Genomic DNA, 22,357 nt, shown 5'->3' with positions numbered 1-22,357 from the left:
ATCCACGTCAAGCACAAACTTTGGAATTGCTCACAGTGATTCCCTCCAGTCTTATCCAAAACCTTGTTCCTCTCCAAGCCTCGTCCAAACCCCAAAAGAGACAGTTCAGACTGACTGTTCTTTGAATGTCTCCTACGGGAATATCAGGAGAAGAAAAACTATCACTAGGAGCAGACTGACTAGTTTTGGGAAGGAATTCTATGATGCAGTAAATGTCTGGACTAGCTTTAAGTCTTAAGCTCTGACTTAGAAAGTTCTTTCTTCCACAACAATTTTCAGTCACTCTCTCATAGCTGAGGGAATAGCTCATGTGGGTAAGACTGGGAATGGCCTGATCCTGCCAGTGACCTGGCTGCAGCATGATTTCCAGCCCAGCAGCACTGGAAATATGAAATTCCGTTTTTCATTTTGGACGTGTGACCTTGCAGCTTCAATAACACCATTTCACATGGGCTATGAATTAGGTGGGAATGGTGTGCTGAGGGAAGGAACACACCCACCACAACACAGCTGTGTTCCTGTTCATCATGAGCTCCCCGTGACCACGGCTGTGCAGGCACAGGGGGAATCCGAGCCCTCCCGCCTCCCCTGTGCTGACAGAAGTGGACAGGCTCAGCCACGTCACCAGTCACCATCTGCTCAAACAGAACCTACACAACCTCCCTCAACATCTACCTTTCAAAGGGTCCCCTATTCCCTGGTTTCATTCTCTTTAGGCCCCAGATCCTCAGGAACCCCCCTGCTCTGGCCCAGAAGGGGCAGCGAAGCTCTGGCTCACCGTGCTGCCCTCCACATGGCCCGTTTCTCTGCCTCCAGAGCGCGGCGTTCTGCTGGAGACAGCTCCTTCTCCTGGCCGCTCAGCAGCTCCGGGCTCTGCATCCGCAGCCGCTCCTGGTGCCGCCGCTCGGCCTTGGCCGTGCGCACGGGAGCCGCGGGATCCGCCGCGCCCAGCGGCGACGGGCTCAGCCTGGAGAGAAGGTGAGACTGAGGCTGTGGGGCCACCACAGCTCACCCGCCTGCGAGTGACAGCTCCAATCACCTGCTCAGTGCCACCTCCCCGGGCTGCCGTGGGATGGGGGTGGACAGAACACAGGCAAGTTTCTTGTAAGGAGTTTCTGACTGGATGGGGCTTGGACTGTCCTTGGAGCAACCCCCAAAGGGCAGGGGGTTGAAACCAGATGGTCTTGAAGGTCCCTCCAACCCAACCCACCCCAACCCAACCCATCCTGGGATTCTATGACGCTGGTTCTGATCAGTTTCCCTTTCTCCCCCAAACCCCTCCTTTGCAGCCCCTGGTTGCTAAGACAGAAGGAACCATCCAGCCCCTGCCCCAGGCGCCCCACTCACCCCGACATGGAGTTGGTTCTCTGCTCAGACTTGATCCCCTCTTCCAAGGAATTCCTCTGTGAGCTGCTGTTCTCGCTGAGCTCCAAGGGCCTGGAGAAAAACCCCCTATGAGCTGCAGCACCACAGGCTGCACACCCAGCGAAGGGTGGGACAGGTCCACCCCAAGAAAGCAACAACTGCTCCAGGATGAAGCCACAGTACTCCATGACCACTGCTGTGAAAATCCCTGTGGGGTCTCCTAAATGTCCACATGAATATCAGAGCTCATTTCCTGCAGCTGGAGGTCAGCCAGGCACTAACACACACACACACACACACACACACACACACACACACACACATTTTTTTCTCAGATTTTCTAATAAAAAATATTTGTTGGGCTTTCTTTTCCTCTGGGTCTTACCCTTCAGTCCTGGGAACGTGGACCTCATACTTGGCTTTGTTAGATGTGGCACAAATTAATTCCAAACAGAGGAGCCCAAGAAAGATTCACCTTGGAAACACAAGTCACCTGATCCTGATTTTATATCTTCATTAACAGATTAATTTGATTATTACAAGTTCTTCCATGAGATGGGCTATGGAGCTGCTCTGAGGGCTGGAACCTGGCTGGGAGAGCTAGGGGTGCTCAGTTTATAGTGACACTCAGCCCTAATTTTTACTGCTCAAGTTTATTTTAATTAAATTTCAGTTTCTCTTCCAGCATGAGAAAGACTATTTCAAGAAACACAGCTTCAGTCTCTTCCTCTGCCTCCCCTGCATTCAAGCATAAAAAATAAGCAACTGAAAGTCATCTGATGGATTTAGCCTTCCTGTTCTTCAGCATCCCATGTTTCAGTATGAAAACAGGAGGGTTAAGTGTGACTTCCTAGAGAACCAAAGAGCTGCATATGACTGCTTTCCTCCTTGGAGCTCCCCAGCACGGGAGGGGCAAGGAAAGGCTCAGGGCATCATTATGTGAGAAGTTCTTCAGCTGAGACTGGGCAGAAAGAACAGAGAGAAATGAGATGCCACATGCCAGGGTGTGTTCTACCACTGTGACTGAAAAGTGTTTGTGGAAAGGAGAATGTCTGTCCCAAAGACTTCAAAGACAGATAAGAACAGCTTCAGCTTTACTCCAGTGTGTTCTTAGTTTATCTGGAGCCTTTGAGAATCCTGTCCTCATTCCTCAGTTCTATGCTCAAGAATTAGGAAAAAACCAACCTGGAGGCCAAGTCCCAGAGAGCTGGGAAACAAAAGCTTAAAAAAAACCCCAAACCTGTTTTAGCATCACGTTATCATTCAGATTATCTTGAAACATCTCTAAAAATCAATCTCTCTCCATACTCTCGGAATATTGGTACTTCCACAGGAAGGAGCTGTTCTCTGCAAAAAGCGAGCTGGAAAACTTGGCCTTTTCTATGCTGAAGAAGAAATCTTGCCCAGCCCTCTTCCCTGAGAATTCCTGGGACGCCTCTGACATGTGGGTGGTACAGGGCTGCCTGTGGTCCTGTCTTACCGAGCTGCTGAAGCCTGGATGCTCCTTCCATTCAGCCTCTCCACCTTGTACTCGACGCCCTCGATGATGACGCTGGACTGCACAGCCTCAGGCACCTGCCTCACCTCCTCATCCTCCTCAGCTTCCTCCTCCAGCAGAAGGGCTCGCTGCTGCTGCAGCTTGCGGGCTGCCAAGGGAGACAGGAGCCAGCTGACATCACAAAGCATTTGCTGAACCCCCCAGGATGGGATTTCTGGGCAAGTCCTTATGCTTCTCATCGCTGCAGGTCGGGGCTGGTTTCAATCCATTCCCTCTCCATGAACACCTTTGTTCCTCCACACTGCCACTAATGCTTCAGATGAAACAAACTCTGCTTTGTTTCCTCACTCCCTCCTTCCTTATCCACCAAACTTCCACCCCTGGACACTCAATGGACAGATTTCCAGCAGATTTCCCAGTGTTCTCATGCTCAAACTGGAAATTTGGTACAGTCTCTTCTGCCCTTTTCCCAGAGGGAACAGCCCTGGGAGTCTGCATCTCCCCACTGGCCTTCTGGAGGAACCAAGGCCTGGGTGCTGGTGCTGGGCCCCAGCCATGGCAGTGGCCCTGAGAACAATTCTGCTGCTGAACATATGTCACAAGAGGGTCAGGGACAGGAGGAGACATGAGCAGGCGGCTCTTTGGGCAGGTGTCCTGCAGGTTACCAGTCCCCAGTGGTGTTCTTCAGGGCTCAAGCCTGGAGCCAGTTCTGGGCAAGATTTTTATTAATAATTTTATCTGGCTGCAGGAGCTGAATGCAACAGTAACACTGCTGATTATGCCAAACTGGGAGGTGCTGGTGACTCTCTCAAGGGCCATGAAGCCTTACAGGAGGATCCAGACAGGATGGAGCATTGGGCAACCATTAATGACATGAAATCGAACCACAGCAAATGCCAGGTTCCACAGCTGGGACAGGACAATGCCAGGTCCTGATTTGGACTGGCTGGAGAGTTTAATAAAAACACTTCTTTCAACTTCACATTGATCCTCATCACCTAAAACAACTCTCAAGCAGGAGGAAATTACATCAAAACTGAGAGCAGCAATTTAGCTCCTAGTGCAAACCTAAAGCAGCACAGTGAGCACTGAGAGGTCTGAGAGCTCTGCTGCCAGTCCAGGTGAGGGTGCCACTCACCTGGGCAGCTGGCACAGACTGTCTGCAGTGGCTTTAAAAATTCACTGAAGTGTTTACCAACTGCAGGCATAGAGCTGCTAGAGAGTCCAGAGCAGGGATATTGGAATACTCTGAGGGCTGAAACCCCTCTGCTCTGAAGACAGGCTGTGAGAGCTGAATTGTTCAGCCTGGAGAAGAGAAGGCTGTAGGGAGAATTTATTGCAGCCTGTCAGTACCCAGAGGGTCTCCAAGAGACCTGGAGGGGGCTTTGGACAAGGGCCTGGAGTGACAGCACAAGGGGACATGGTTCCTCATTGCCAGGGCAGGCTTAGATGGGATCTTGGGAGGGAATCCTTCCCAAGGAGGGTGGTGGCACAGGTTGCCCAGAGAAGCTGTGGCTGCCCCAGCCCTGGAAGTGTTGCAGGCCAGGCTGGACAGGGCATGGAGCAGCCTGGTCTAATGCAAGGTGTCCATGCCCATGGCAGAGGGGTGGGACTGAGTGGGCTTAAAAGTCCCTCCAACCCAAACCATTCTGTGATTCCATGATACAGGACACCCTGAAACTACAGCACTTCCACCAATGCAGAAAGTATCAGTTGAGCATCCACAGAATTCCTCCAACATTCACTTAGTTTCAAATTATTCCCAGGCCTTACAATAACCACCCATGGGCTTCGGGAAGTGCTGCATTTCTGTGGGAAAGGAATCATTGAACAGGGCAAACTTCTGTGCACTTATTCCTACGTACCTTCCTCCTCTTTCATTTTCTTCAGGTCATCCTCCCCCACCAAGGACACACGCTTGGGAGGCTTGTCCAGGTGCTGCTGCTTCACCTCAATCTCAAAATACTTCTGCCTCTCACGGAAGGACCTTTGCTCAGGGCTGTGCTGTCCCCCAGGGCTGTGCGTGGCCACCTGCAAGAGCCACACATTGCCCACTGCCCACACTGCCCACTGCCCACTGCCCACACTGCCCACTGCCCACCCAGCCACTGCCCACCCAGCCACTGCCCACTGCCCACCCAGCCATACACTGCCCACTGCCCACACTGCCCACTGCCCACTGCCCACTGCCCACCCAGCCACACCACTGCCCACTGCCCACACTGCCCACTGCCCACCCAGCCACTGCCCACTGCCCACCCAGCCATACACTGCCCACCCAGCCATACACTGCCCACTGCCCACCCAGCCACACTGCCCACTGCCCACACAGCCACTGCCCACACAGCCACACACTGCCCACCCAGCCACTGCCCACTGCCCACCCAGCCATACACTGCCCACTGCCCACCCAGCCATACACTGCCCACTGCCCACCCAGCCATACACTGCCCACTGCCCACACTGCCCACTGCCCACCCACCCATCCTCTGCCCACAGCCCCCCCAGCCATACACTGCCCACTGCCCCCCCAGCCATACACTGCCCACTGCCCACACTGCCCACTGCCCACCCAGCCACACTGCCCACTGCCCACCCAGCCGCTGCCAACCCAGCCACTGCCCACCCAGCCACACCACTGCCCACTGCCCACACAGCCACACATTGCCCACCCAGCCACTGCCCACTCCCCACCCAGCCACACCACTGCCCACTGCCCACACTGCCCACTGCCCACCCAGCCATACACTGCCCACTGCCCACACTGCCCACCCAGCCACACCACTGCCCACCCAGCCACACCACTGCCCACTCAGCCACACCACTGCCCACTCAGCCACACCACTGCCCACACTGCCCACTGCCCACCCAGCCACACCACTGCCCACACTGCCCACTGCGCACCCAGCCACACACTGCCCACTGCCCACCCAGCCACACCACTGCCCACACTGCCCACCCAGACAGAGCACTGCCCACAGGCCATGGGCACCCTCTCCATGTCACCCCAACCCTTACTCTGCCAGCTGCCCCGTATTCTTTTCCTCCCCAACCCTCCCATACTACGACCCCATCTCCCCATCCACAGCCCCCATGACTCCCACCTTTCTTCCAGCCCCAGCTCCAGAACTCACCTCCAAGGCCATTTTGGTGTTTTCTGTGCTGCTCTGACCAGACAGCTCCTAAGAACAGAGAAAAACTAGCATGTTCTAAAAGCAAAGTTTCCAGCCACTCCCCAGTAATCCTCCAGCCATGTTGTCCCCAAGGCCAGGCGAGGTGACACAGGCTTCCAAAACTGTCCCAGAATTCACACGGACCTAACAAGGTTTAGTAATTGTCAGGAATGAGGATTTATGTTCAATTGAGGGTTAAACAGAACCAGGTGTGACAACTTCTGAAAGGGCAGAAACTGAAAAACATGGGAAACAGGCACAAAACAGGAGCAGGGGGTAAGCTAGAGCTGGAAGGGGTTCACAGGAGCTGGCAGGAGCTCACCCACACTTTGCTTACATCAAAGACAAAAACAACCAAAATTTACTTCAAAGAAGCAGAGATACCATGAGAAAGAACAAAATCTGTATTTTGGGATGCATAACAGGATATTGGATGAACAGAACTACAGGGGGAGGAAGCTGATCCACAAAATCTATCTGTGAACCAGGGATCCATAGGGGTAAACTGAAAACTGCAAACAAGCTATGGAAAAGAAGCAAGTTTTATAATTAGACAAACTGAATGGGCCCACAAAAAGAGAGCAAGGAGATGACCTCTGGCTTTATCCAAACACACAAAAACTAATTCAGAACTTGAGTGGATCTGCCTGAGCAACCTTCTACAGCTCTGGAGGTGTTTGAACAATGCTCTTAGGCCCATGGTGGGATTCTTGGGGGCATCCTGAGTTGGATTCAGTGATCCTTGTGTGTCCCTTCCAACTCAGGATGTTCCAGGATTCTGCAATTCTAACATCCAAGGCTGCCCTGTTTTGCATGGGGGATTGAGGCAACGACCTCCAAGGCCTCACCTAGCCTGGACTGTTCCAGGACTCAGCTAGATGGAGAGAAAAAAGAAGAGTCCCAATGAAGATCAAAATCTATTCAAAAATGTTTCAGCACAGGTTTAATCTAGCCCTGGAGTCAGGAATTTCAGAGTTCCTTTGCATGAGAACAGCATGGTTATTCATCAGTATCCAAATGTCTGGGGAGAACAACAATGATGTGAGATTCCATGAGCTTCCAGGACCTGATGGATACTCTGCCAGGATAAACATCTGCATCATCAACATACTCCAACTTCCACAGGACCTCAACATGTCCCTCCACTACAGCAGCTTTCTTTGGAGGGAACGAATCACCACCTCCTTCCCTTCTCACCTCTGGCCTGCTCACACCTGTGCTGCTGTCACCCCAGCACTCAGTTACCTGTGTCCCCAGCAGTGGGTGGGACAGGGGCACTGCTGCGAAGGTCTTGTAGGCCTGCTTGACATTGATGGGGACCTCGTCAGGGGAGGGTGGCGACAGTGGCGATGGTTTTTGCTACAGGGACAGACAGGAGGTAAAGGTGAGCACAGGAGGGGTGAAAAAACCCACACGGGGAAACACAGCCCAACTCTTGGCCCACAGAGCCTGACGAGTGGGATATGGAAAGGAATATGTTAGGGAACATGTAAGGAATATGTAAGCCTTGGGAAGGCTGCTCCTGAGCCTTGGGCAGGAACACAAGGAGCAGAGCACTGCACACACACTGCACACAGCAGCACGAGGGTCACAGCCCCATTCTTTCCTGGATGGTGAAGCAATGGTCCTGTTGGTGGCACAGATCTCCACTGACCCAATGGGAATGTTGTGACAGATCCCCTGGCCAAGGGCACATTGCTGTCCCAGTCCTTGAGGATTTTCACCCAATTTAAACAGCAAGTGCCTACATGAACCAGGGTTTTTTGGGCTAGAACAGGATAGAACAGGATAGCTACACAATGACTCTAGGGCTGAACAAGATTCCCTCTAGTGGAAGGCATCCCTGTCTTTAAGGTCTGTCCCAAACCACCCTGTGATTCCATGACCTGATCTAGGGATCTGTGATGTGGACATCTGCCTTTGATCTCAAATTTTCCTTTTGCAGAATTACACTTACTGAGAAACATCTGACAAGGTCTGAGGGGACCTTCCTACTGTTTGTCACAGTCTTTGGTCCCTTCCTCACCTACCTTCCCTGTGACCCATCCTGCCATCTTTGGGGGGAAGCAGCACTGGGGTGCTCAAAGCATCACAGAAATGGAAGGGGTGGGGGGGAATGACACCTTCATCCTGCTGCAAAGTAAATTCCCTTTAGCTGTTCATCCCTCCAACCCTCCAGTTGCACTAGTCTGGTTCCAGGCTGACTGTTTTTTCTTAGTCCTGGACTAGGGCTAAATAATGCTGTTTGATGATGCTCCTGCACAGGCTAAAGGACAGCACAGTGAGGTCAGAAGACACTGAGAAATATGAACCTTGTCCAGTTCCATGGATTCTGTAAAGCTGTTTGCCTGCAAATCAGGTCTCTGTTTCGGTATCACACTGTACAAGCTCCAGCAGGGAGAGAAGGGCTGGATTAATGGAATCTCACTCAGGATGGTTTGTGTGGGAAGGGACTGAAAGCCCATCCAATCCCTCCCCCCTGTCATGGGCACAGACACCTTCCACTTTTATATTGAAGAGACACAGGTCTTCCATCATGATAAAGACCAAAATACCTGATTTTTTCTCTCCCATCAACAAACAGCCCCAGGAGTACGAACCTTTCAAAATCAATCACTTTGCAACCTATAAAACCCATCAGCAGGATGGGATTGGCTTTTGCTCCAAAGTGCCAGACATCAACCAAGGTTCTGTAAGATTTTTGTCTCCACAGAACTCAACACCTCACAAATATGGCTCTAAACCTATATCTGCTCTGGGGATTTTGGCCACAAAAGCTTCAGCAGTGCTGACTCCTGGGACAGGGCCATGGAGACATGAGGCAGCTGGGGAGGCCCAGAGAAATAAAGAAATAAGAGTGATGCAGTGACCTGGCTCTGCCTGTGAGGAGTGTGGGTCCCTTCTCAGGGAGCCCAGACTGGTGCATGGACACCACCAGCCCCAGCTCAGGCACATGGTCACCGAACCACAGAGTCACCTCTGGGAGCGTGTCCTGCCCCACTGCAGCCACCCCGGGCAGGCACGCGGCTTTAGGGAGGAAAGCCTGGGCCACTTACAGAGCTGTGGATCCTGAAGCATGGCTCAGGCTGCTGGAAGGGGTTGGGGCTGTCCCCCTCCTCGGCTTTGTGTGGCACAGCGCTTGGTCGCACGCGGGAGAGAGGCTGAATGACACCAGGCTTGGTCTGCTCATGCCAGTGCGCCAGGACAGGATGGGGAAAGGCAGAGGAGGAGAAGGGGGAGGGAGAGAGAGAGAAGAGAAATGAGCAGTTAGGGCAGTGAGGTGTCTGCCATGCAGGTGAATAAACAAATCCATGCACCCCCACTTCTTTCCTCAGCTGTGCTGCCTGCACCAGCTGCCAGACTGGAGAGAGCTCTTGGAGCCAACACCAAAAGAGACTCAGCCAAGGAAGGGTTACACAGAACCAGTGGATTACAGAGAAGGCCAAGACAAAAGCAGGCACCTGCCATGCCAGCAGCAGCTACAAGGGTTTGCAGGGTATGGTAAGTCTTACGAAGCTCAGAAAATGTGAGCACCAGGAATGGAAGTAGGGAAGCGTCAGCCAGGAATGGGAATTGGCAGAAGCCGTGGATGGACGTGAACCAGATTGAGTCAGAGCTCTGACAAGAAATGCAGTTACTGGAGCAGAGGCAAGAGTCTAAAACTTCTACTAGATGTCACCATCACTACTGGATGTTGTGTGAAAGCATCTGCAACTACAGAGAGTGGGAGCAGGAACTGGGTAAGCCAGCAAAACCTGCAGGAGGGGAAGCTGCAAGGGGAAACGAGTAAAAGCTGCAAAACCAGTTCTGCTGGGTTTTCAGATGGACCATATGTAAGACCTGATGCATTTGTACAAACTTGAGGCATACTGGAGGACTGGAGACAGAATAGGAACCAACAGGAGGAAGAAACAAGCTCCATGTGCTGGGGGATGCACAGGAACACCACAGTCAGGTCTCACGGCAGCTGTACTCACTGATTTACTGTCATCCTGTGATGTAGTGAAGTTAATGGAAGCCTGCAAACAGAAGTACAGGGGTAAATCTGGAATCCACCCTGAAAGCCTTTAGTTTACCCCTGACCCACTGCCCATGCTATATGGGGAGCTCCAGGTCCCACAGAACCCCTGTCCCCCAATACCTGCTTCTTCGAGTGAGGACAGGCCAGAGCCCACCTCTGTAAGCTTCTCCCAGCACCTGTGCTATGTGAGGAGGCCTTCACAGCTCTCTGCACATCTCCAAACTCTAACCCCAACTCTGGGACAGTCCTGGCCCATGGGCACAGCCCCTGCTCCTGGTCCCTGGGCACATCTCCAGGTCCTGACCCATGGTCACAGTCCCTGGTCCTGTCTCCTGCTCACATCCCAGGTCCTGGTCCCTGGTCCCATCCCCTGCTCCTAGCCCACGGCACATTCCCTGGGCACATCCCCTGCTCGTGGCCCATGGCCCATTCCCTGGTCCCATCCCCTGCTCCTGGCCCACGGCACATTCCCTGGGCACATCCCCTGCTCCTGGCCCACGGCACATTCCCTGGGCACATCCCCTGCTCGTGGCCCATGGCCCATTCCCTGGTCCCATCCCCTGCTCCTGGCCCACGGCACATTCCCTGGGCACATCCCCTGCTCGTGGCCCATGGCCCATTCCCTGGGCACATTCCCTGGGCACATCCCCTGCTCGTGGCCCATGGCCCATTCCCTGGGCACATTCCCTGCTCCTGGCCCACAGCACATTCCCTGGGCACATCCCCTGCTCGTGGCCCATGGCCCATTCCCTGGGCACATCCCCAACCCTCCGCACTTGCCCCAGCAAAGCCATCCCCCCGCAGCTCCTCCCCAAAGCACCCGGGGGTGCCATCACAGCAGCAGCTCACGGGGAGCAGCCCCTCGTGCCTCGGGTGCCAGCGGGGTGCTGCTCCCCCCGGGGGACGGGGAGCCAGCAGCGGGGGCAGCGGGAGCAGCCGGGGCAGCGGGAGCAGCGCACACCGCACACCAACAGCACTTACAAAGCGCGTCTCCCTGCCGGCCAGGTGAGGGGGCCGGGGGGCTGCGGGCACCTGGAGGGGCATCAGCAGGGGAGAGAATGGGAGAGAAAATGGAGAGACTGGGTTTTCCACAGGAGAGGAGTAGAGATACTGCAGCAGCCGGAGCTGGTGGGGTCCCCACCATGGGGGAAGCCACTCTGCCCTGCCTGGCACACGCAGATCCATCACAAACACCTCTTTCCTCCCCCCACCCCCTTGCAGAACTCCAGGCCAGGCATGACCATCACAATGCCAACTCGGGACAAAGGATTGCATTTCCCTCAAGGAATTCTCTGAAATAAACCAATAAATTCTGGCTGGACTACAGGATGTTGAAACCAAAGAATTAACATTAAAAATAGATGGAGCCAGAGAGTAAGAGACAAAATTCCTCAGAACTACTGCCCTGGAGCAACAACCTGAAGGTCAAGGCTCCTGAATCCCCAGAAAAGGAGAGATCCAGGAATATTCAGCCTGGAGAACAGAAGGCTGCAGGGAGACCTTAGAGCCCCTTCTACTGCCTTAAAGGGCTCCCAAGAGAGCTGGAGAGAGACTTTGGACAAAAGCTTGGAGGGACAGGACAAGGGGGAATGGCTTCCTACTGACAGAGACAGGATTACATGAGATTTTGGGAAGAAATTTTTCCTTTGAGGTGATGACACCTTGGCACAGGTTGCCCAGAGAAGCTGTGGCTGCCCCGTTCCTGGAAAGTCTCCAAGGCCTGTTTGGACAGGGCTTGGAAAAACCAGGGATAGTGGAAGGTGTCCCTGCCCATGACAGGGGACTGGAATGACATTGTCTTGAAGGTCCCTTCTCACCCAAACCATCCTGGGATTCTGTGAAAACCAAAGAAAATTTGCACTTGTGGTAAAAGGAAAACTTACAAATAACACAGCTGCTGTCAGAAATGTAAATAGGGAAACACAGCTAGAACAAAGTGCACTGAAATTGTTCAGCTATAACAGTATCTTCTTCTAATCCTGCCGTGTTCCTGATGAACACTCAATTCCAAATGATCCAAGAACTGAGGGAGGTGTGAGACAGGCCGAGAAGAAACAGAAGATGGACTGGAGTGCTGCTCCTACTGCTTCCTGCATAGTCCTGGCCCTTCTCCTAAACCCCTCTGTCACCTCACCCCAAGGTGACTCTGTTCACCTCAAGAGCTCCTGTCCAGCTCTGAGAACTGAAATGGTTCACTGAGGACCAGGGAAATGCCAGAGCTGGTGGGAAGAGCAGCTGGAGAACAGCTGGACTCCAAAAGGAATGCAACAGACCCAAAATGACTAAGGACAGAGAACAACAGTGTAACTGGCAATTCACTCCAGCCCCCAATATATAACCCAATAATAGGCAATGACTGTAAAGGGAAAATTTAAAAATCTACTTAAATTCTTTTAATTTCAAAAGGCTCAACTGAGCTGTGACATCTCCTACTGTGGGATGGACACGGGGAACAAAGACTCAGATATTGAAAAGGAAAGTTCAGACATAAATAAGGAATACAAATGTCAAGGGTAAGAGGTATTGTTCATAAAGAAAAAAATCATCAGAAGTTACAAGAAACAAAGATATTTCCCATTCCAGAGGGGAAGCCTCTAGCAAGGAGCTGTAGCAAATCACTCCCTGAGGGCAGGGACACCTAGAATCATCTGGGATCCTTCCACCTCCTGCCCAGCAGTTCACGTGGGCCACCTCCAGCCTCACATGGAGGCCCAGGGATCCTCTGCAAGCCTGGGCAGCAGCGGGAAGTCCTGGTCTTGGGCAGACCCAAGATGCTTTTCCAAATCCTGACTCCTCCCTCTCTTACCACTTACTAGCTGCCAGAATTGAAGAATCTCTGTACAAGGCACTAGTCCAAAAAATTCACAACTACGTTGTAACCCCTCCTCATCATCCTGCAATTAAGCTACCCCTCAAAGCTCATTTATGACCAGCTTATCCTCCTGGATCTCTGACACATTTTGAAGGAGCGAGTTGCTCTCTTGCTCTCTGGTTGCCTGCTTTGATGGATCCCCTCCACCTTGCCAGTGTGACTCAAGGATGGAAATTGCCCTCAGCTACCTCTCTCCTTTATCCCTGGAAGTGCCTCCCTGCCTTTCCCATATCACCTGTCCTGGGGACAGTCTCACCTGTGGATTACTGGAAGAATAGGGGGATTCACGCCTGGAATTTCCTGTCCCAGACTCGACCATAGGAGCCTGAAAGAGAGAATACAAAGCTCAAGACAAAGCTCGAGTGTTACTCTTCATTAGGAGGGGGTCTGTACAGCCCAGGGGGCATGGGACACCCTGCACATCCAGGGAGCAGGATCAGCAGGGCCCAGCAGCAGCTGGCACATGCCAAAAAGCGCTAGAAAGAGCGAGGGGATGACGTTAAACATTGGAACCAGGATCATATCCCAGTGCCCTGCGAGGCCAGCTGGATCAGGTTACAGCCTCTGCCTCACAGCACATCCCAGGAATCCTCTTCCCTGACTCCCCACAGTCCTCAAAGGCAGGGTGCACACCCCAGGCAAACCTCCTGCTGAACAGACACTGAAAGCCATTCCTGGCTGGGGGAGACAGGGCTCTCCTGGCTTCCAGAGAAACCTCTGGCACTGTGGCTCAGCTGAGCCGAACAGAGAGCAGCGCTCCAGGAACCACCTGCACTCTGACTGCGTGTTTCACAAGTATTTCAAATGCCTTAAGGTAGAAGCAGGTCATTTGGGATTTAGGAAACTATTCAGGCAAACCTACAGCTCCCAGTCACCAACACCACAGCCATGCACATGCTCAGTTGAGTCAAGTCAGTATTTTGAAACACCAAGCCTGAAGTGACCTGAAGTTTATACTGGAGCACAGATTCCAGACACCTTGCTCTAAGCTTACCTGGCTACACACCTGTGAAATTCCTACCAAGGAACTAAAACACCTCCAAGATCACTACAGCTGAGGATTAGGTTTGTTGCTTGCTTGGTTTATCCACTGTGTATGGGGCTGTTTATGTGGGGCTGTTTTGATTTCCACACCTCCCAAAAGGCTTAACAAGGAAGAAGGGGAGAGCAAGGTGGTGCTCATCTGGAGGATGGCATCTCTGGGTCTGGTCCCTGTTCCACCACAGGTTCCCTGTGCAACACAGGAATGTCAAATACAGATCTCCCAGGGCAGAAATCAAAGTTCTCCCTTGAAATTCCAGTCTCAATCTACCAAATAGTGTCACTCGGAGGAGCAGCTCCTGGGTTGCGGAACTTTTCCAGATGTCTAAGAAGGGCTGTGTTCAGGCCCACGAACAGAAGTGTGGCACCAGCACTACCAGGCTTTTCACCAGGCCCGCCGGCTGCCTGCTGAGCGGGCAGGGACAGCACTGCCCCAGGCAGAGCCGGAGGGACGGCAATGAAGGCACGGATGCCATCCATCCCCTCGGCAGCGCACACATCAGCATCCCCAGGCCGTGTTAGCATGGCACGGTGGGGCCGGCCCGGCCCGGGGGCAGCACACGGGGCGGGGGAGCCGGCCCACGGGCACCGTGCTGCCCGGCACCGGGGTTTAGTAGGGTGCAGTGGCCCGGGCTGTGTGAGTGCATGCCACACGCCACACGCTGCTTGCCTTGGAGTACGGGCTGGTCTTCAGCACGCCCCCCCGGCCATAGCCCAGGGGCGGCCCCCCCAGGCCGGCCGCGCCCGCGGCCTTGCCCCTGCGGTTGGCCACCACAAAGGGGTTCTCACTGAAGGGGATGGGCTGCGAGTCGATCAAACACTCTGGCGTCTCTGGCAGCTGCTCCTGGGACAAGGGACACCCCTCGGGGTCCTGCTTGTCTCCCCGGGGCTGCTGTGCCCCGCTCGTGTGCGGCTGGGGAGGCGCAGGGGGCTGAGGGGGCCCGGTCACGGCCGCCGCCGGCTCTGGGGACGCTTCCCGGCCGTGCCACGCCGCGGGTGGGGACAGCAGCGCACAGTCACCCTCCATGCTGCAGCCGGGCTCGGCGCACCCAACAGGCTGAGAGGAAACACAAGGATCACAGAGAAATAAGGAGAACAGAGTAAAGAAGAGGAGGGAGAAAATACAGAGCAGCTGCTGAAGGACAGGGGAGAGAATTCCAGTGCTAATGCCCGCACACCACCCCAACCCTCTCTCCTGCTCTGCCACCGCTCTGTGACCCCCAGTGTCACTCCCAGGAGAGGACCTGGCTGTGCACACACACCCCGGGGAGCTGACGGGCACAAGCACTCCCTGCACTCCTCAACTCACACACGTTCCTGCAGCTGCTCCCCAGCCAAAGCCACTTCCAACACCTGTACAAGCACATGCTTCCCCCATGCTCACCTCAGCACACAGAATCTCAGAACAGCCGGGGCTGGAAGGCATCTCTGGAGATCCTCCAGTTCAACCTCAACTTCACTGAGTCCCATGACCTATGGCCCAGCCTCTGCTGTCACCCCAACGCTGCCACAGAGTCACACAACACCCACCCCATGCACTTCCACCACACCTGCACAGGTGAACAGGCTTCAACAGCCCCACTGCATCACAACACACCCAGAACACCAGGGCTCAGTGCAGCAGACAGAGCGCACACCCTCTGGGTGGCTCCTGCTGGCAGGACTGAGGCAGTCCCAGCTTGGTTTGGGCTCAATGCACACAGCCCGAGTGAAGCCCTGACCCTTCCTCTTAATGCCACAGAAGAGAGTTTGTTACCCCAGCCAGAGCCTTCCTTAGAGGAGCAGCGACAGTCAGAGAGCAAAGACCAGAGCTTCCATCCAAGTGCCTCCAGGGGAGCAGAAAGACTTCTCCTGCTCAGAACAAATTCCTCAGCTCCTGTGTCATGGCAGCGGTCACCAAAATAGTTCTCAAGGGTGGGCTGGTGACTACAATGGCAGCTGGGAGGCTCAGGAATTTCGGAGGCCCTCCCCTAACCCAACCTCTGTGGTTGGCAGAGCCCTGGCTCATATCGTGTTTCCTCACCAGTGAAGCCTGTGTTACCCTGAGAAATTCTGCTCTTGTGGCTGTGTGATTTTTCAATGTAAAAACCCTGTTTTAACCGCCTTTCTTCAGAGTCCCACAATGCCTGACAGTTGATGGGGAGCCTCAGTCCCTGTTTTGTTCTTGGACTAGAACTGGGCTGGATCTGTGTCTCAGCTGTAAGCTCCAGCTCCTGCTGTAACACATCCCAGTGAGGGATTCCTCACTCCCTGGCCTCAGTGGGGCTATTCCTGTCAGACAAGCCACATTTTCTATTTTGGGCAAGCAAAAATTTGGGCAATGCAGCGAGCTTTCCCAGCTTGCAGATGGAACAGACATGTGCTACTCTTCATCCTTCCTGGCACTGAAAGAAATCCAATCCTAAATCCGATGAACAAGTGAAAAAAAAAGAATCAATGGCAAGAAACTGAAGAGAAATAGATTCAGAACAGAAAGCAAAGGTTGCTAGTTAACTAACCATGGTGACCTGGTATTGATACATGTCAAGTCTTCTCCATTTCTCATAGTCCAGAAACAAAACTAGACTTTGATCATTTTGCTGTGAACAAAATTGCTGTCATGGGTCTGGCTTTCCTTTCATTTCAGTGTGAAGACAGAGACTGGAGCAGCTCTTTGGCTTCTGTAAGGGAAATGTCAGAGTCACAGAATCCCAGGATGGTTTGGGTGGGAAAGGACCTGAGAGCTCATATTGTTCCACCCCCTTGCTATGGCAAAGACATCTTCCACTGGACCAGGTTGCTCCAAGTCCCATCCAACCTGGCCTTGGATACTTCCAGGAATGGGGCAGCCACAGCTTCTCAGGGCATGACCAAAGACCATCCCCCAAACAAACATTCCCATGCTGCTTCCAATGGCAGTTTTCAGTTTGGCTTGTAACTGTGGACAAGCAGAACGAGCATCTCATCAGCCTTTGTCAAATCCTGCCCACAAGGGGACCCAGATGAAGTAACACAGATCGATCCAAGACAGACAAACACCTGCTCCCTTGTCTGGTGGCTGTTCTTGGGGAATCCTCAGGACCAGTTCCACCCACAGTTGCAGTGGTCAGTGGAGAGATCCTGTTCCACAGTGGACAGATGGACCTGCACCTCCTCCTGCTCCACAGCAAGAACGGTTCCCTACAGAACCTTGTGTCGCATGGTGAGGACAGGAACAGTTCGCTGCAGCTCCCTCACAGGGAACTGTGCAGCAGTAAAAGACACCCAGTCACTGCTCAGAGGAGTGTCTGTGGTGACAATTGGCCTGGAGACAGTAAGAAAGAGAAAACCACGATGGGAACAGGGCAAGAGCACCAGTCATCTGTGTGAGGTTGTCCAGAGATAGACAATCTGTCACTGACCCACCTGATCTTCCACTGGCTGGACAGACCCTGGCTGAGTCTTGCAGTGGTCACCTAACAGGTCCTCCAGGGCAGCTCCTGAAGGACCTCCAGAACCTCCCTGTCCCCACGATCCAGGCAGATGGACTTTTCAGAGCACAGCAAAGACAGGGCTGGTGGCAGCTGGACAAACCCAGGCACCCATGGGCCCTTCCCCGGAACGGGACATTTATAGAAGCTGCCCAGCACCCCGGCGTCCTGGCCCCACATTCCCGTGCCTGGCATTCCCAGGCTGACAGCGGCTGCAAGGCTCAACCCCAAATGCTGCTCTGCTCTGGACCACACTCGAGCTGTCCTGCACGGAGGCAGCTGCTGCCTGGGGCTGACTCTCCCCCTCTTCCAGCTCCTGAGTCACACCCAGAGATGCTAAAAATAGGCCTTTTCCTGATACTGCTTTGTTCTCTGAACAGCAAGAGGAAAAGCCAAAAGCTGGGAAGTGTGGGAACAAAAGGAGGCAGAGCTGGAGCCAAAGCAGAGCTGTTATTGGAGTAAGGAAAGAGAACAGGAGAGGAGACCTGTCTGCGTGGAATGAGATGGAGACAGGAAAGGCAAAAGAGATGATCCTGAAACACTGGAATGGGAATGCTGAATGGGATGATGCCAGCAAAGTGAGATCTTGCTGACACAGGAGGAAAGTAAGAAGACTGAGGATGCGTGAAGGAGTAGGCAGAAACTCAGCAGAATGGGTGTGATGCAGGAAAGATAAAAGAAAGAAAATATGGAGAGGTGAGATTTTAAACAACACAGGAGAGGGTTAAGTTTGTAATATGTGAAGTCTGTGAAATCTGGAATTTCCCTTGGTCACTACATATGAGGGACTGCCAAACAGGGCACAGGACAGGAATGTCCACAGCAGGAGTCACGATACACAACAGGATACGTGAACCACAGGGCTCAGTCACGACACACAACCACAGCCACTTCACTTCTGCAGGCCTGGGGAATCTTGGCTTCAACAGAATCTCAGGGTAGTTTGGGTTGGAAGGGACCCTGAAGACCAGCCAGTCCCACCCCCTGCCATGGTCAGGGACATTTCCACTAGAGCACCAGTGGCAGACACTGAACTAGATGGATGGCTCCAAGCACTGTCCAACCTGGCCTTAAACTTTTCTTTATTTTTAATACTTTCAGTTTCAGCACTCTCATCCCTGCCCCTTCCTAAACACCATCCCACAATGGATTTACAACTGAGCTGTGCACACAACATTGTCATCGCTGTGTCGGGAAGAATCCTTCTCTCCATCCTTGGTGGCTTTCTGGAGCCTCTTCTTTCCACAACAAATCCCTGCACCCTCCCACTCACATCCCGTTCTCTCCTACCAGGCTGTTCTTTCTGCCTTGCTCCAAACTCTGCTTTTTGCAACTTCTCAAACTTCGCCACTTCCCTTCCCAAAAGGTAAAGCTGCCTGGCTTTTGCTCTCCTCATTTTCTTAGTCCCATCTTTCTTACACAGCCACCTCCTGGTTCAGTGCCTGAGTCCCCCACAGTTCTGCTTCCCAGTTTTCATTTGCAGAGGATGCTGTCACCTCTCACATGGCACAGGTGGAGGGCAGGTCATGGAAGAACCACGTCCTTCCCTGCTGAGAATCACACCTCCACAGCCCCTCCCTGCCTCCCCTGCAGGGACCCCCACCTCCACAGCCCCCCAGGCCCCCCAGCTCCACTCACGGTGCGGTTGCCTCTCTGCAGGCCACTGCTGGGCAGCGCTGCCAGGGTCCGGTAGTCCAGGCGCAGGGGTTCACTGGGGACGTTCTGGAGAGGGGTAAAAAAAACCAAACACCAGGAACAGGTCAGGCCCAAAGTCAGCTAAATCAACGAGAATGAGCAATGAAAAGGGAACCACCCCAGTAATAACCAAGGCCTTATCTCCAAACTCATCAAAGTTCCCACTGCCTGGAGAAAGAGCTGGAATTGCTCGAACACAACCATGCAAACTTGTGGCAGGAGCAGGGCTTGAGAAACCCCCCAGAGAACGTATCACTGTGGACCCCTGGCCACTCACTGCAGATACCACAGATTCCTCTGCTCCTCCTGCCCCCACGTCCACTTCCCTATGGAGGAGAGAAGGTGCCGTGCCCACCTGTTTGCTCCAACAGCACCCGGAATGACCGGATCTGGACACGTGTAAGACTGCAAGTCCGCAATTCCTCTACAGAATTCTTCTTCTGACCTTAACCCACACTCACTGTACAACTTCATTCAATTTTGCTTCCCATGTATTGCCTTTCTAACCCTAAACAGAAGCCAAGGTTTCTAACCCAGTCCCTGTTTTCCTCACTCCCTTATACATTTCTTCAGTTCTGATCCTCTTCTCTTATCCCCAAAGCCACATCCTTTTAGGGGAGGGAGTGGAGAACACAAGCTTTGGGGAGCAAACTCTTTTTGGGGACTTTTCCAGCCTTCCAATCTAGCTGTAGCCCTTTTCTGGGCCTCTCCAGCCCTTCCCCTGTGCTGCTCACCTCCGCTTCCTCCTCAAGCTGCTGCGTGGCTGCCTCCCGCTCCCTACGCAGCCGCTCCTTCCATGGGACAGACAGAGCCAGAGCAGAGAGACAAGAGAGAGGCACAGAGGTCACACGTGCTGGGCACCAACTGCTGAGGGGACACAGCAGTGCCAGCACCAGGAGAGGGGGAGCAGAAACCCCGCACGAACACTGGGACCAGGGAAGGAGGAGCTGGAATTTGGCACTTGCACTGTTATTGCCAGCAGAAAGGACAGCGACAGAACAAGATCATCGGGGTGCCACAGGTGAGGGGCGAGAGCAGGTGTCCCCAAGATCCTCAGCAGGGACAATCCTGGGGCAAGTAAGGAGAGCTACTGTGCCCCCAAGCATAAGCTACACCAAGGGAGAGGAGGAGTTTGCTCACTGCTAGAAGAGACACCCTGATGGAGCACAGACAGGACAGGGAAGGGAATGGAAAATCAAATCTACAGAGCACAGGTCTTGCTGGCTTACAGCATCACGTACAGAATGGTGTGAATACAAGCAAAGGGATGGGAAGGTCATGGCACAAGGTGAGCTCAGCACCAGCTGTCAGCCTGCAAAGGCATTAGAGAGTGACCAGTGACTGATCCCAAAAGCCCCAGCCACGGGCTTGCTTGCAGGCTGCAAGAGGAAGGGAACAGTGTGGGACTTGTCCTAAGGACTGATTTCTGGGCACTGATATTTCTGTGTCTTGTCACCTGGAACCTGTGGGCAGAGCCAGGCCTGGGGACAGCACAGCAGCATCCTTCCCTTCTCTTGTCTATGGAACCCTCCCAGCTGTTCTTCCCACACAGATGGTCCAGAGGTCCTGACACTGGGAGCATGGGAGGTGGAAGGCAGCTGAGAGGGAGTCATCTGAAAATTCTGCTGGGCCCTGTTCTTCAACAGACTCCATTAACCATTCCATCTGGTTACAGATTCCCACTGCCCCACATCACCCCTTGACCCCCAAGCAAGGATAAGCAGCATGGGAAGTCACTAATGCCCTGGAGGATCACAACTCCCAAAAGGATATTGAGGGATATTTAAGTTTATTCTGAATCTGGTTATGCTTGTTTTGGCCAAGAGTTCTCTGTAGGGTGAGGGTTCCAGGAGACACTAATCTGGTGTGTGACTGCTCTCTGAGGTCACGTTCTGAGGAGTGACAGGAGCACCAGCCAGCCCAGATGGAGCTGTGGCATGCTCCAAATCCATCTCTGACAACAGCTGGGGAGGACCTGGATTAAGACTAGAAAAATAACTACAGCCACAGAGCCAGGAGACAGCACCAGGAATCAGTCCACAGAGCCTCAGAGTTACAGTTCTACTAGAAACTGAATTATCAGAGAACTGGAGGCAAGAGGTGTCAGCAGTGAATGGGTTTGAAAACTTCTGCCATGAGCAGAGCAAAGGCATAATTCCTTCCAGTTATTCAGTTGGCAGCATGCTGTGGGCTGGAGACACATTTGGTGTCTATTGCTCTTGAACAAACATGAAACACTGAAGAGCAAGAAAAAACAGTCCAGAAACAGTGACAGAAATTACCAGGGATCAGGCATGGACAGGAACTTCCCTTCGCATTCCAATGGCCACCACGGAGTGCTGGCTCCATCATGGGGATAAATTTAATCATCAGAACCAGTCTGAGAGACATAATCCCAGATTCAAGGTTTAAAAGGCCCAGCAGAAGAACATGTATTTGCTCCCAGGCCTGAGGATCCCAGGAGGTCCAAGGAGCCTGGAGCATCCATTGCTACCTCCTCCTGACACACCGAGGGGAGGGATACCAAAATGCATCAGTGCTTTTTAAGATGAGATATGGCCAAGGCTGCTTCACCAATCATAAAGGCTTTTCTGGGTTTCTTTTTTGACCCAAGTATTTTTAAGTAATCTCAGTATAAATTTTGGCAAAGTCTTTCTCCACCTGAGCCTGGATGAAGGCCACCTGCTCAGCCTGAGCAACATAGTTTGGGGCCACACTTGGTATACTCACAGATGTTAGGAATGCTGAACCTGACCCACAGTACCTGAAGTCTCCTGGAATGTATTTCAGTCCATATATCCATATTCAAACCCATGTACTCTCAACATGAAATCTGGCAGGAATATCCTTTGCTCAGACAGAAACACAATGAAATCAGCTTTGCTGAAACCACATCAAACCAGTCTGAGTTCCTTTCCAGGCAAGGAATTATACATTTTACAGGAAAAATCTAAATCTGATTTGAATTGCCTCTGCTCTGGGCTGAACCAAGAGAACTGCTGAGGTCCCTCCTGCCCAAATTAGTCAGGATGGTTTGGGTGGGAAGAGACCTTCCAGGGTCATCTTGTCCAACCCCTGCAATGAGGGGCATCTTCAACTGGATCAGATTGAAGATCATTCTATAAAGTCATTTGACTTCCTTCCAGGACTGCCAACTTCACGCTTTTGTGGGGCAGCAAATGTGAACAAACTCAGGAACTGCAGTTGCAGAGACAGCCCAGGGAAACTTCAGAACCAGAAACC

The 22,357-nt window shown here is 53.0% G+C and overlaps 1 protein-coding gene across 39 annotated transcripts in view; it reads right to left on the bottom strand.

Annotated features, from left to right (window-relative positions):
• The window catches only part of SCRIB (scribble planar cell polarity protein), a 97,467-nt gene that overhangs the window by 14,172 nt on the left and 60,938 nt on the right, over nucleotides 1–22,357 (bottom strand). For 12 of the 39 annotated variants that reach the window (XR_001332161.2, XR_001332164.2, XR_001332163.2 and 9 more), the window contains 13 exons: nucleotides 19,849–19,905; nucleotides 19,058–19,141; nucleotides 14,641–15,027; nucleotides 13,186–13,254; nucleotides 11,039–11,089; nucleotides 10,014–10,055; nucleotides 9,093–9,218; nucleotides 7,282–7,395; nucleotides 5,998–6,045; nucleotides 4,729–4,894; nucleotides 2,846–3,011; nucleotides 1,348–1,437; nucleotides 779–967 (listed from right to left, as the gene is read on the bottom strand). Coding sequence is in view for 34 of the 39 variants with exons in the window: in XM_014261600.2 (XP_014117075.2) it covers nucleotides 779–967; nucleotides 1,348–1,437; nucleotides 2,846–3,011; nucleotides 4,729–4,894; nucleotides 5,998–6,045; nucleotides 7,282–7,395; nucleotides 9,093–9,218; nucleotides 10,014–10,055; nucleotides 11,039–11,089; nucleotides 13,186–13,254; nucleotides 14,641–15,027; nucleotides 19,058–19,141; nucleotides 19,849–19,905 (1,589 nt within the window). In the remaining 5 variants the exon portion in view is untranslated. Of the gene's footprint in view, nucleotides 1–778; nucleotides 968–1,343; nucleotides 1,438–2,845; nucleotides 3,012–4,728; nucleotides 4,895–5,997; nucleotides 6,046–7,281; nucleotides 7,396–9,092; nucleotides 9,219–10,013; nucleotides 10,056–11,038; nucleotides 11,090–13,185; nucleotides 13,255–14,640; nucleotides 15,028–19,057; nucleotides 19,142–19,848; nucleotides 19,906–22,357 lie in introns of those variants that run through there. The other 27 variants (XM_014261603.2, XM_014261624.2, XM_014261607.2 and 24 more) reach the window with 23 other exon arrangements.

This window comes from Pseudopodoces humilis, chromosome 1 (assembly GCF_049639895.1).
Source record: "Pseudopodoces humilis isolate 2021_Gansu_Grassland_sample_001 chromosome 1, ASM4963989v1, whole genome shotgun sequence".
Taxonomy (NCBI): Eukaryota; Metazoa; Chordata; class Aves; order Passeriformes; family Paridae; genus Pseudopodoces; species Pseudopodoces humilis.
This window is presented reverse-complemented; position numbering and strand designations above follow the sequence as displayed.